This window comes from Bufo bufo, chromosome 2, assembly GCF_905171765.1.
Source record: "Bufo bufo chromosome 2, aBufBuf1.1, whole genome shotgun sequence".
Lineage (NCBI taxonomy): Eukaryota > Metazoa > Chordata > Amphibia > Anura > Bufonidae > Bufo > Bufo bufo.
Window position 1 is genome coordinate 616533389 of NC_053390.1, and position 14013 is coordinate 616547401.

At 43.0% G+C, this 14013-nt stretch overlaps 1 protein-coding gene across 3 annotated transcripts in view; it reads right to left on the reverse strand.

Annotated features, from left to right (window-relative positions):
• Positions 1-14013, reverse strand: part of MFSD8 (major facilitator superfamily domain containing 8) — a 48313-nt gene that overhangs the window by 15294 nt on the left and 19006 nt on the right. For all 3 annotated transcript variants that reach the window (XM_040418432.1, XM_040418430.1, XM_040418431.1), the window contains exons 4-5: positions 2145-2227; positions 595-638 (exon numbers count right to left, since the gene is read on the reverse strand). In XM_040418432.1, the coding sequence (XP_040274366.1) occupies positions 595-638; positions 2145-2227 (127 nt within the window). The remainder of the gene's footprint in view (positions 1-594; positions 639-2144; positions 2228-14013) is intronic.

A 14013-nucleotide genomic window follows, 5' to 3' on the forward strand; every position in this document is an offset into this window, starting at 1 on the left:
CCATGGTGTTTATACTGCTATGAAATATATGCTAGTTTTGGATATGAAATATAATATTACTGAATTAATGCTATTGTTGAAGAGTTGTGTCTTCTATTCACGTTCTGGAACCAACCTGCCTGCAATCCAGACCTTTCACCAATAGAAAACATTTGGCACCTCATAAAACAAAAAATCCAGCAAAGACGACCCAGGACTGTTGAGCAGCTAGCATCCTACATCAGACAAGAATGGAACAACATTCTTCTCCCCAAATTCCAGCAATTGGTCTTCTCACTTTCCAGACATTTACAGACTGTTAAACAAAGAGGGGATGCTACACCATGGTAGACGTGGCTCTGTCCTAAATTTTTTGAGATGCGTTGCTGCCATCAAGTTCTAAATAGGTTAATTTTTTCATGAAATGGTAAAATGTCTCACTTTCAAAATCTGATATGTGTTTTATGATCTATTGTGAATAAAATATGGGTCTATGAGATTTACAGATCAGTGCATTCAGTTTTTATTACATCTATTCACATTTTAAACATAGTCATAACTTTTTTGGAATGGGGGTTGTATATCAGGTAATACAGTAGCTACAGGAAAACTAACCTTTTGAAGATATGGCCAAATTGATGTCATCACAATTGAAAACCCTGAAAATAAACCCATTGATTCACTTAACAGAATATTCAGAATTAATCCAGGAGTTATGAAACACGAGTCAATAATAAAAAAAACTTTATTGTGTAATGTTTTAAACTGTGAACATAAAGTCTGTGAAAATTACTTTCTTGTAACATTTATCAGTCAAATTAACATTTTTAAATGTCATAAAATCTTAGTGACCACCCATACGTGTTTTTACAGGGGTCACTAAGGGGCCTTAGGCTGGGCCGTCGCTTTTTTTACAGCGGCCCAGTCTAAGCGCTGCACGGGTCTTGGCTCTCACAGGAGTGCCAATCCGGGCTGTTTAACACTTTACATGCCGCGGGCAATGGCGCCCACCTCATGTAAAGTGCTGACAGAGGGAGCGGACTCCCTCTGTCTCCCATCAGCACCCTGCAAGTGTGATATCAGGGGTGCCGATGTGTGTGAAAGCTGCCTGGGGTCTCATGTAGGCCCCAAACCAGCCTTGAGTAATTTCCAGCAGGCTGCGCCTCTCTGGCACAGCCTGCTGGTCAATGTTAGAATAGCATTGCCATTAAAATGAAATGCACTATAGGGATAGTGCATTGCATTTTTAAAGCAATCAAAAAGCTGTAATAGTCCCCTTGTGGGACTATTAAATGGTAAAAAAAAAAATCCCATTAAAAAAATTACGCTTTTATTCCATTGAAAATACGCTTTTCAATGAAAAAAATAGCAATTTTTTTTTCAAAACATATGTTTGGTATTGCCGCTTCCGTAACGACCTGGACTACATAAATATGTAAATTATCCCTTACGGCGAATGCAGTAAAAAAAATCTAAATAAAAGTTAATCAGAAAGTTACGTTTGTCCCACAAAAAACAAGACCTCATAATGCTATAAAGACGGGGGGAAAAAACAACTAAGTTATAGCTCTTGGAATGCGACGATGAAAAATGCTTGGTCAGTAAGGCCCAAAACAGGCTGGTAACTAAGGGGTTAAGGTGCATTTCCATGCTGCGACGGGAAGGAACTGTTCGTTCCAGATAATTGGCTTCTTGTCAGTGGAGGCGCATTTACATGCAGCAATCACCTCCACTGTATGGATACTGCCATTACTTATCATCATACATATTCATTGTTTCTGGACAGAAGATCTTTGTATTCACAGCACGATCTACTGCCAGAAATGACGAACAGGTGTCCAAAAAATGGTGATTTTGACCAACAAACAAGCACTTTGCTCGTTCATTGGGTGATCTGCAGCTCCTTTACACAGGCTGATTATCGAGTATGAGCATTCGTACTAACGTTCGTTCCTGATAATCAGCCTGACAATTGCTTCATGTATATGTCATCCTGGAGAAGCAAAACATGGCAACCATGCATATGATCCTGCCTTGATATGTTTTGTGGTTGGTCACCAACAGCACAAAAGCAGGAAAAACAGGTGTTGGTAGATGAAGCCCAAAGACAATGACTAGACCAACTAACAAAAGTCAGGAGTCTGGGTTGATAAAGAACTACTCACCTACACTGCTGAGGAACATGGTAAGGTACATGACTCGGATGGACCACCATCTGCTGTTATGCTCTTGTTGGGTTTCCACAACTCTGTAAATAACAACCAGAAAATAAAAATGTAAAAGGGTGCTCAAATCATATGAGGGGCATGGATTAACAGTTCTAAAATTCCCTGACGATTCAGGGTCATTACTTGAACATTGAGGACGGCAATATAAAACCCACAAAAATCATAGCATGTGAAATCAGCTAACTTTTTAATAACTGAAAAAGTAAATGCTGCTGTAATGGATCGCTCTCTCTCAGGGGGCCTCAATCACAGATTTCTCGCACACAACCGGATTAAAGTCCAAACAATGCTTTATTTTCTACCACTTTAGCTCAATACAGCAACCAAAATAATTTCTGCCTGTCTAGGCACTACCTAATACATAATTCATTCCCTGACTCACTCCCAGTTCACACACGTGATCAGATGAGGCTTTCTCAGCATAAACAGTCCAGCAGCCTCCAGGCTGCGACTACAACAACATCAGTACCTTTGGGGGATTGTGGCCCAGAAGTCCGCCTGACTCTGGCTGTGTGACCCTCTCCGCAGGCGTTGCTAAGTCCCCCAAACTCAGGCTTCCTCAGCCTCTCTCTCTCACTCTCAGGCCTCCTCAGCCTTTCCATCCCCCTGACTAACACACAGAGGGTTGGTTTTATGCCTCCTTGATTAGAGCAGGCCTCACCTGCGATCACCTCAGGTGAAAGGGAATACCTGTGCCGGAAGGATGTGGACTGGCAGATCCCACTACCAAACCTATCCGACAATCCAAGTAAAATCCAGCCCAGAAGAAAATGTATACAAACCTGTCTCAGCAAACTATACTTTGCTGAGACCACTGCAGCTTTCTGGATTTTAGTTATCTCACCCAGCTGAGGTATCTGGGTGGGATACACACACCTTCCCGCACTGTCCACATTACCACACTACACTCTGGAAAATTTCACAAAATCAAGACTTTATTATTGTCATACTATCTAAAAATGCAATAACTGGATCAAACTAATACAGCTGGAAAGTAGTCATCTGGACATCTCTTATTAACCACCTCAGCCCCCAGTGCTTAAACACCCTGAAAGACCAGGCCACTTTTTACACTTCTGACCTACACTACTTTCACCGTTTATTGCTCGGTCATGCAACTTACCACCCAAATGAATTTTACCTCCTTTTCTTCTCACTAATAGAGCTTTCATTTGGTGGTATTTCATTGCTGCTGACATTTTTACTTTTTTTGTTATTAATCGAAATTTAACGATTTTTTTGCAAAAAAATGACATTTTTCACTTTCAGTTGTAAAATTTTGCAAAAAAAACGACATCCATATATAAATTTTGCTCTAAATTTATTGTTCTACATGTCTTTGATAAAAAAAAAATGTTTGGGTAAAAAAAAAATGGTTTGGGTAAAAGTTATAGCGTTTACAAACTATGGTACAAAAATGTGAATTTCCGCTTTTTGAAGCAGCTCTGACTTTCTGAGCACCTGTCATGTTTCCTGAGGTTCTACAATGCCCAGACAGTACAAACACCCCACAAATGACCCCATTTCGGAAAGTACACACCCTAAGGTATTCGCTGATGGGCATAGTGAGTTCATAGAACTTTTTATTTTTTGTCACAAGTTAGCGGAAAATGATGATTTTTTTTTTTTTTTTCTTACAAAGTCTCATATTCCACTAACTTGTGACAAAAAATAAAAACTTCTATGAACTCACTATGCCCATCACGAAATACCTTGGGGTCTCTTCTTTCCAAAATGGGGTCACTTGTGGGGTAGTTATACTGCCCTGGCATTCTAGGGGCCCAAATGTGTGGTAAGGATTTTGAAATCAAATTCTGTAAAAAATGACCTGTGAAATCCGAAAGGTGCTCTTTGGAATATGGGCCCCTTTGCCCACCTAGGCTACAAAAAAGTGTCACACATCTGGTATCTCTGTATTCAGGAGAAGTTGAGGAATGTGTTTTGGGGTGTCTTTTTACATATACCCATGCTGGGTGAGATAAATATCTTGGTCAAATGCCAACTTTGTATAAAAAAATGGTAAAAGTTGTCTTTTGCCAAGATATTTCTCTCACCCAGCATGGGTATATGTAAAATGACACCCCAAAACACATTCCCCAACTTCTCCTGAGTACGGAGATACCAGATGTGTGACACTTTTTTGCAGCCTAGGTAGGCAAAGGGGCCCATATTCCAAAGAGCACCTTTCGGATTTCACAGGTCATTTTTTACAGAATTTGATTTCAAACTCCTTACCACACATTTGGGCCCCTAGAATGCCAGGGCAGTATAACTACCCCACAAGTGACCCCATTTTGGAAAGAAGAGACCCCAAGGTATTCGCTGATGGGCATAGTGAGTTCATGGAAGTTTTTATTTTTTGTCACAAGTTAGTGGAATATGAGACTTTGTATGAAAAAAAAAAAAAAAAAAAAAATCAGCATTTTCCACTAACTTGTGACAAAAAATAAAAAATTCTAGGAACTCGCCATGCCCCTCACGGAATACCTTGGGGTGTCTTCTTTCCAAAATGGGGTCACTTGTGGGGTAGTTATACTGCCCTGGTATTTTCCAGGGGCCCTAATGTGTGGCAAGTAGGTAAATGACCTGTGAAATCCTAAAGGTGCTCTTTGGAATATGGGCCCCTTTGCCCACCTAGGCTGCAAAAAAGTGTCACACATGTGGTATCGCCGTATTCAGGAGAAGTTGGGGAATGTGTTTTGGGGTGTCATTTTACATATACCCTTGCTGGGTGAGAGAAATATCTTGACAAAAGACAACTTTTCCCATTTTTTTATACAAAGTTGGCATTTGACCAAGATATTTCTCTCACTCAGCATGGGTATATGTAAAATGACACCCCAAAACACATTCCCCAACTTCTCCTGAGTACGGCGATACCAGATGTGTGACACTTTTTTGCAGCCTAGATGCGCAAAGGTGCCCAAATTCCTTTTAGGAGGGCATTTTTAGACATTTGGATACCAGACTTCTTCTCACGCTTTGGGGCCCCTAGAATGCCAGGGCAGTATAAATACCCCACATGTGACCCCATTTTGGAAAGAAGACACCCCAAGGTATTCAATGAGGGGCATGGCGAGTTCATAGAAATTTTTTTTTTTTGGCACAAGTTAGCGGAAATTGATATTTTTAATTTTTTTCTCACAAAGTCTCCCGTTCCGCTAACTTGGGACAAAAATTTCAATCTTTCATGGACTCAATATGCCCCTCACGGAATACCTGGGGGTGTCTTCTTTCCGAAATGGGGTCACATGTGGGGTATTTATACTGCCCTGGCATTCTAGGGGCCCTAAAGCGTGAGAAGAAGTCTGGAATATAAATGTCTAAAAAATTTTACGCATTTGGATTCCGTGAGGGGTATGGTGGGTTCATGTGTGATTTTATTTTTTGACACAAGTTAGTGGATAATGAGACTTTGTAAGCAAAAAAAATAATAATTCTGCTAACTTGGGCCAAAAAAATGTCTGAATGGAGCCTTACAGAGGGTGATCAATGACAGGGGGGGTGATCAATGACAGGGGGGTGATCAATGACAGGGGGGTGATCAATGACAGGGGGGTGATCAATGACAGGGGGGTGATCAGGGAGTCTATATGGGGTGATAACCACAGTCATTGATCATGCCCCTGTAAGGCTTCATTCAGACGTCCGGATGTGTTTTGCGGATCCGATCCATCTATCAGTGCATCCGTAAAAATCATGCGGACATCTGAATGGAGCTTTACAGGGGGGTAATCAATGACAGGGGGGTGATCAGGGAGTCTATATGGGGTGATAACCACAGTCATTGATCACGCCCCTGTAAGGCTTCATTCAGACGTCCGGATGCGTTTTGCGGATCCGATCCATCTATCAGTGCATCCGTAAAAATCATGCGGACATGTGAATGGAGCTTTACAGGGGGGTAATCAATGACAGGGGGGTGATCAGGGAGTCTATATGGGGTGATAACCACAGTCATTGATCACGCCCCTGTAAGGCTTCATTCAGACGTCCGGATGCGTTTTGCGGATCCGATCCATCTATCAGTGCATCCGTAAAAATCATGCGGACATCTGAATGGAGCTTTACAGGGGGGTAATCAATGACAGGGGGGTGATCAGGGAGTCTATATGGGGTGATCACCACAGTCATTGATCATGCCCCTGTAAGGCTTCATTCAGACGTCCGGATGCGTTTTGCGGATCCGATCCATCTATCAGTGGATCCGTAAAAATCATGCGGACGTCTGAATGGAGCTTTACAGGGGGGTAATCAATGACAGGGGGGTGATCAGGGAGTCTATATGGGGTGATCACCACAGTCATTGATCACGCCCCTGTAAGGCTTCATTCAGACGTCCGGATGCGTTTTGCGGATCCGATCCATCTATCAGTGCATCCGTAAAAATCATGCGGACATCTGAATGGAGCTTTACAGGGGGTTGATCAATGACAGGGGTGTAATCAATGACAGGGGGGTGATCAGGGAGTCTATATGGGGTGATAACCACAGTCATTGATCACGCCCCTGTAAGGCTTCATTCAGACGTCCGGATGCGTTTTGCGGATCCGATCCATCTATCAGTGGATCCGTAAAAATCATGCGGACGTCTGAATGGAGCTTTACAGGGGGGTGATCAATGACAGGGGGGTGATTAATGACAGGGGGGTAATCAATGACAGGGGGGTAATCAATGACAGGGGGGTGATCAGGGAGTCTATATGGGGTGATCAGGGGCTAATAAGGGGTTAATAAGTGACGGGGGGGGGGGGGGGGTGTAGTGTAGTGTAGTGGTGCTTGGTGGTACTTTACTGAGCTACCTGTGTCCTCTGGTGGTCGATCCAAACAAAGGGGACCACCAGAGGACCAGGTAGCAGGTATATTAGACGCTGTTATCAAAACAGCGTCTAATATACCTGTTAGGGGTTAAAAAAAACACATCTCCAGCCTGCCAGCGAACGATCGCCGCTGGCAGGCTGGAGATCAACTCTCTTACCGTCCGTGCCTGTGTGCGCGCGTTCACAGGAAATCTCGCGTCTCGCGAGAGGACGCGCCGGCGCGTCCACTCGGAATGAAACAACCACCTCCAGGACGCGTCTGTGCGTACAGCGGTCCGGAGGTGGTTAAAGGGGTTTTCCGAGTTCAGAGCTGAACCCGGACATACCCATATTTTCACCCAAAAGAGAAAGAAAAAGATCGTGACCCCCCCTTCGGCGTGAAACCGAGGGGGCCATGGGGGCGCCAACGAGACGACAATTAATTATGAAGGATTACTTTGTTAGGCAATACAGAGTAATTCATCAGTGGAGACTAGGGAGGCACAAGAAGAGGCAAGGTGTAACAAATAGATTCAATTATGTTATCTATCTATTCTATTTATATATATATATATATATATATATATATATATATATATATATATATATATATACACACATACATATACATACATATACACACACACACACACACACTCTCACCTAAAGAATTATTAGGAACACCTGTTCTATTTCTCCTTAATGCAATTTTCTAGTCAACCAATCACATGGCAGTTGCTTCAATGCATTTAGGGGTGTGGTCCTGGTCAAGACAATCTCCTGAACTCCAAACTGAATGTCAGAATGGGAAAGAAAGGTGATTTAAGCAATTTTGAGTGTGGCATGGTTGTTGGTGCCAGACGGGCTGGTCTGAGTATTTCACAATCTACTCAGTTACTGGCATTTTCACGCACAACCATTTCTAGGGTTTACAAAGAATGGTGTGAAAAGGGAAAAACATCCAGTATGTGGCAGTCCTGTGGGCGAAAATGCCTTGTGGATGCTAGAGGTCAGAGGAGAATGGGCCGACTGATTCAAGCTGATAGAAGAGCAACGTTGACTGAAATAACCACTTGTTACAACCGAGGTATGCAGCAAAGCATTTGTGAAGCCACAACACGCACAACCTTGAGGCGGATGGGCTACAACAGCAGAAGACCCCACGGGGTACCACTCATCTCCACTACAAATAGGAAAAAGAGGCTACAATTTGCACGAGCTCACCAAAATTGGACTGTTGAAGACTGGAAAAATGTTGCCTGGTCTGAGGAGTCTCGATTTCTGTTGAGACATTCAAATGGTAGAGTCCGGATTTGGCGTAAACAGAATGAGAACATGTATCCATCCTCTGATGGCTACTTCCAGCAGGATAATGCACCATGTCACAAAGCTCGAATAATTTCAAATTGGTTTCATGAACATGACAATGAGTTCACTGTACTAAAATGGCCCCCACAGTCACCAGATCTCAACCCAATAGAGCATCTTTGGGATGTGGTGGAACGGGAGCTTCGTGCCCTGGATGTGCATCCCTCAAATCTCCAACAACTGCAAGATGCTATCCTATCAATATGGGCCAACATTTCTAAAGAATGCTATTAGCACCTTGTTGAATCAATGCCACGTAGAATTAAGGCAGTTCTGAAGGCAAAAGGGGGTCCAACACCGTGTTAGTATGGTGTTCCTAATAATTCTTTAGGTGAGTGTATATTACAGTACAGACCAAAAGTTTGGACACACCTTCTCATTCAAAGAGTTTTCTTTATTTTGATGACTATGAAAATTGTAGATTCACACTGAAGGCATCAAAACTATGAATTAACACATGTGGAATTATATACATAACAAACAAGTGTGAAACAACTGAAAATATGTCATATTCTAGGTTCTTCAAAGTAGCCACCTTTTACTTTGATTACTGCTTTGCACACTCTTGGCATTCTCTTGATGAGCTTTAAGAGGTAGTCCCCTGAAATGGTTTTCACTTCACAGGTGTGCCCTGTCAGGTTTAATAAGTGGGATTTCTTGCCTTATAAATGGGGTTGGGACCATCAGTTGCGTTGAGGAGAAGTCAGGTGGATACACAGCTGATAGTCATACTGAATAGACTGTTAGAATTTGTATTATGGCAAGAAAAAATCAGCCAAGTAAAGAAAAACGAGTGGCCATCATTACTTTAAGAAATGAAGGTCAGTCAGTCAGCCGAAAAATTGGGAAAACTTTGAAAGTAAGGGCTATTTGACCATGAAGGAGAGTGATGGGGTGCTGCGCCAGATGACCTGGCCTCTACAGTCACCGGACCTGAACCCAATCGAGATGGTTTGGGGTGAGCTGGACCGCAGAGTGAAGGCAAAAGAGCCAACAAGTGCTAAGCATCTCTGGGAACTCCTTCAAGACTGTTGGAAGACCATTTCAGGGGACTACCTCTTGAAGCTCATCAAGAGAATGCCAAGAGTGTGCAAAGCAGTAATCAAAGCAAAAGGTGGCTACTTTGAAGAACCTAGAATATGACATATTTTAAGTTGTTTCACACTTAAATATAATTCATAGTTTTGAAGCCTTCATAGTCATGAAAATAAAGAAAACTCTTTGAATAAGAAGGTGTGTCAATGAACTTTATTCACCCATAAAGTGGCACAGAGCAACGTTTCGGCTCACACATGAGCCTTTCTCAAGCATTGGTACAAAATGAACAGCAAGCATATAAAGGTGTATCAATCAAAGTGATCAGTGACGTAACCGAATTGATCGTTTTGTCCCTCCCACTTATTATACATTCTAGTACACACCTGATATGTATTGATTAACCAATTTATCTTTATGCACTTATTTGCGATTACGCATTCACTTTATAATGTATTTGATATATACTACTGATTTATCTCTGTATTTTATACTGCTATATTTACATTTTTATGTATTACATATGCACTATTTGCACTTTATTGTATTTGGCTGTTAATTGATTACACTGTGATGTCATAGGGGTTGGCCTATATATACCCCCTTTTGTATTGTGTTCATTGCTTGACAAAGGCTCTTGTATGAGCTGAAACGTTGCCATCCACATGGGTGAATAAACACCATTAGCTTTTACCTGGAGTGCTGTCCGTTTTTTCATCTTCCATTGACGGGGTAAGCTGCTACATCCCTGGACATAGCACCCTCCTTGTGTTATTCTTCCGGTGCCGCCATTATTTTCTTTTTTTCATATCGCTTGGGTGGCTGGGCACGGATTTTTTACTTTTTTACCTCTATACTGTGAATATTGTCAGTTGACATTTCACTATGACGGACATTGATTTCCCATGTGGCTCTATGTACTCCCAGGAGGAGACCGATCGCATATTGCATGACATTGGGGGAGATGCTGCTTTTTTGAACACCCCCTCTATCCATGAGCTCAAAAAGAAGTTTGAGTTTCTGTCCAAAAAGACGGCTTCACTACGACTACACATGACCACACTTGGTGAATATTTCAAAATGCAGAGAATTCCACGTGGCATGAGGTCCAATTTGAGACCTAATTTATTTTCACATAATGCATCATTTTGCAAGAAGTTTGAAATGCTATCCAATCGGTATTCACTTGATTTTATCCTGTTAAACATCCAGTATTTGCAACAGGAATTATCCATCATTGCCAATGATACGGCTGAGATTGACCTCACATTACGGACATCTTTGTCCACTGAGGAATATGCATTGTTCAGCGATAACGTATTGGCTCATGTGGCACGTGCTAAAACCGAATTGGAGGAAGGCAAAAGATCTAAATGGAATTGTGACTCAGATGACTACAAAAAGGATGTGTTATTGTGTTATTCTTCCGGTGCCGCCATTATTTTCTTTATATATATATATATATATATATATATATATATATATATATATATACACACACACACACACACACACACACACACACACACACATATATATATATATATATATATATATATATATACACACACACACATATATACATACACACATTGCTCAAAAAAATAAAGGGAACACTTAAACAACACAATGTAACTCCATGTCAATCACACTTCTGTGAAATCAAACTGTCCACTTAGGAAGCAACACTGAGTGACAATCAATTTCACATGCTGTTGTGCAAATGGGATAGACAACAGGTGGAAATTATAGGCAATTAGCAAGACACCCCCAATAAAGGAGTGGTTCTGCAGGTGGTGATCACAGACCACTTCTCAGTTCCTATGCTTCCTGGCTGATGTTTTGGTCACTTTTGAATGCTGGCGGTGCTTTCACTCTAGTGGTAGCATGAGACGGAGTCTACAACCCACACAAGTGGCTCAGGTAGTGCAGCTTATCCAGGATGGCACATCAATGCGAGCTGTGGCAAGAAGGTTTGCTGTGTCTGTCAGCGTAGTGTCCAGAGCATGGAGGCACTACCAGGAGACAGGCCAGTACATCAGGAGATGTGGAGGCGGCCGTAGGAGGGCAACAACCCAGCAGCAGGACCGTTACCTCCGCCTTTGTGCAAGGAGGAACAGGAGGAGCACTGCCAGAGCCCTGTAAAATGACCTCCAGCAGGCCACAAATGTGCATGTGTCTGCTCAAACGATCAGAAACAGACTCCATGAGGGTGATATGAGGGCCCGACGTCCACAGGTGGGGGTTGTGCTTACAGCCCAACACCGTGCAGGACGTTTGGCATTTGCCAGAGAACACCAAGATTAGCAAATTCGCCACTGGCGCCCTGTGCTCTTCACAGATGAAAGCAGGTTCACACTGAGCACATGTGACAGACGTGACAGAGTCTGAAGACGCCGTGGAGAACGTTCTGCTGCCTGCAACATCCTCCAGCATGACCGGTTTGGCATTGAGTCAGTAATGGTGTGGGGTGGCATTTCTTTGGAGGGCCGCACAGCCCTCCATGTGCTCGCCAGAGGTAGCCTGACTGCCATTAGGTACCGAGATGAGATCCTCAGACCCCTTGTGAGACCATTTGCTGGTGCGGTTGGCCCTGGGTTCCTCCTAATGCAAGACAATGCTAGACCTCATGTGGCTGAAGTGTGTCAGCAGTTCCTGCAAGACGAAGGCATTGATGCTATGGACTGGCCCGCCCGTTCCCCAGACCTGAATCTAATTGAGCACATCTGGGACATCATGTCTCGCGCTATCCACCAACGTCACGTTGCACCACAGACTGTCCAGGAGTTGGCAGAGGCTTTAGTCCAGGTCTGGGAGGAGATGCCTCAGGAGACCGTCTGCCACCTCATCAGGAGCATGCACAGGCGTTGTAGGGAGGTCATACAGGCACGTGGAGGCCACACACAATACTGAGCCTCATTTTGACTTGTTTTAAGGACATTACATCAAAGTTGGATCAGCCTGTAGTGTGTTTTTCCACTTTAATTTTGAGTTTAACTCCAAATCCAGACCTCCATGGGTTGAAAAATTTGATTTCCATTTTTTATTTTTGTGTGATTTTGTTGTCAGCACATTCAACTATGTAAAGAACAAAGTATTTCAGAACAATATTTGATTAATTCAGATCTAGGATGTGTTATTTTTGTGTATGTATGTTCCGCAATCACTCAAAAACGCAACCATCGATTTCAAGTAAACTTGGTATACACATCCCTTGCTACCTAGAAAGAAATCTTGTGGGGGTCACAGCTCTATTGGACGTACCGTTCCTGAGATATTCCCAAAAAATGACCTGCATTAGCCAATACAAGCCTGCAAGTCTTTCTCTTCATATCCCAACTGCCATACACACGGTCTCATGTCCCTTATCAGCCAATACAAGTTCGCAGGTCCTTAGTCGCCACATACACACACAGTTTTACTCCAAGTTTCCATAACCATCCAGCCATTTTTCTTCACTGCTGTAGGTCAGCTTTAGGCTAGGGCTACAGGACGACATGTGTTGCGCAACAATAAGTCTCACAACACATATGGCACAACGACACTGCTACAAGATGGATTTTTCTGCAACTGTCGAGTCGCAGTATGTCATGTGTCGCAGTGCGACACCATAGACTATCATTATAAAAATTGTTGAGACAAAATGTTGCGCGACACATGTGGTCGTGTAGCCCTAGCATTAAAGGTGCAGGGCGCTGTGGAGGTCACTGTTAAGGGGGCAGGGGCCACTATTAAAGGGGCAACTGCTGTGGAGGTCACTGTTAAGGCAGCAGGGTACTGTGAGGTCACTGTTAAGGGGGCAGGCCCCTGAGGAGATCACTGTCAAGGAAGTGGGGTGCTGTGAAACTCACTGTTTAAAGGGGCGGGCTGCTATGAAGGTCCCATTTTAAAGTGGCAGGGTCATTGTTAAGGGGTGGGGGACTGTGGAGTTCACTGTTATGGGGGATACTGTTGATATCTTTTAACGACACACACAAACATTAAATGAAATAGATTAAATATACCCGTGCAAAGCCGGGTCCTTCTGCTAGTGGATTAATAATATTGAAAATATGGGTAAAACACTTAGGGCTCATTCAGACGGCCGTATGCTGTCCGCAAAAATACTGAATACTATCCGTTTTTTTGCGGATCCGCAAAAAAACGGATCTGCAAAAAAACGGATAGCATTCAGTATTTTTGCGGACCCATAGACTTCAATGGGGCCATGTCCTGATTTTCACGGACAAGTATAGGACATGTTTCATTTTTTTTGCGGATCCGCAAAAAAACGGATAGCATTCAGTATTTTTGCGGACAGCATACGGCCGTCTGAATGAGCCCTTACTTCACCAGGGAGGGAGGTATTGGATAAGCTCAATACACCTATACCTTCTCCTCCCCCGCTGAGGTCGCTTGTCAGATATTAATAGGGCTTCTGTGTCCCCAAAGAATGTTTCTAGGGCTCCAAGGGTAGGTAGAAGTCTTTATTCAAAATAAAGAGCTCGATGTGTTTTGGGGCAGATCCCCCTTTTTCAAGAGCAGTATAACATGGATCACATATAGTACCATATACAGTGGATATAAAAAGTCTACACACCCCTGTTAAAATGTCAGGTTTCTGT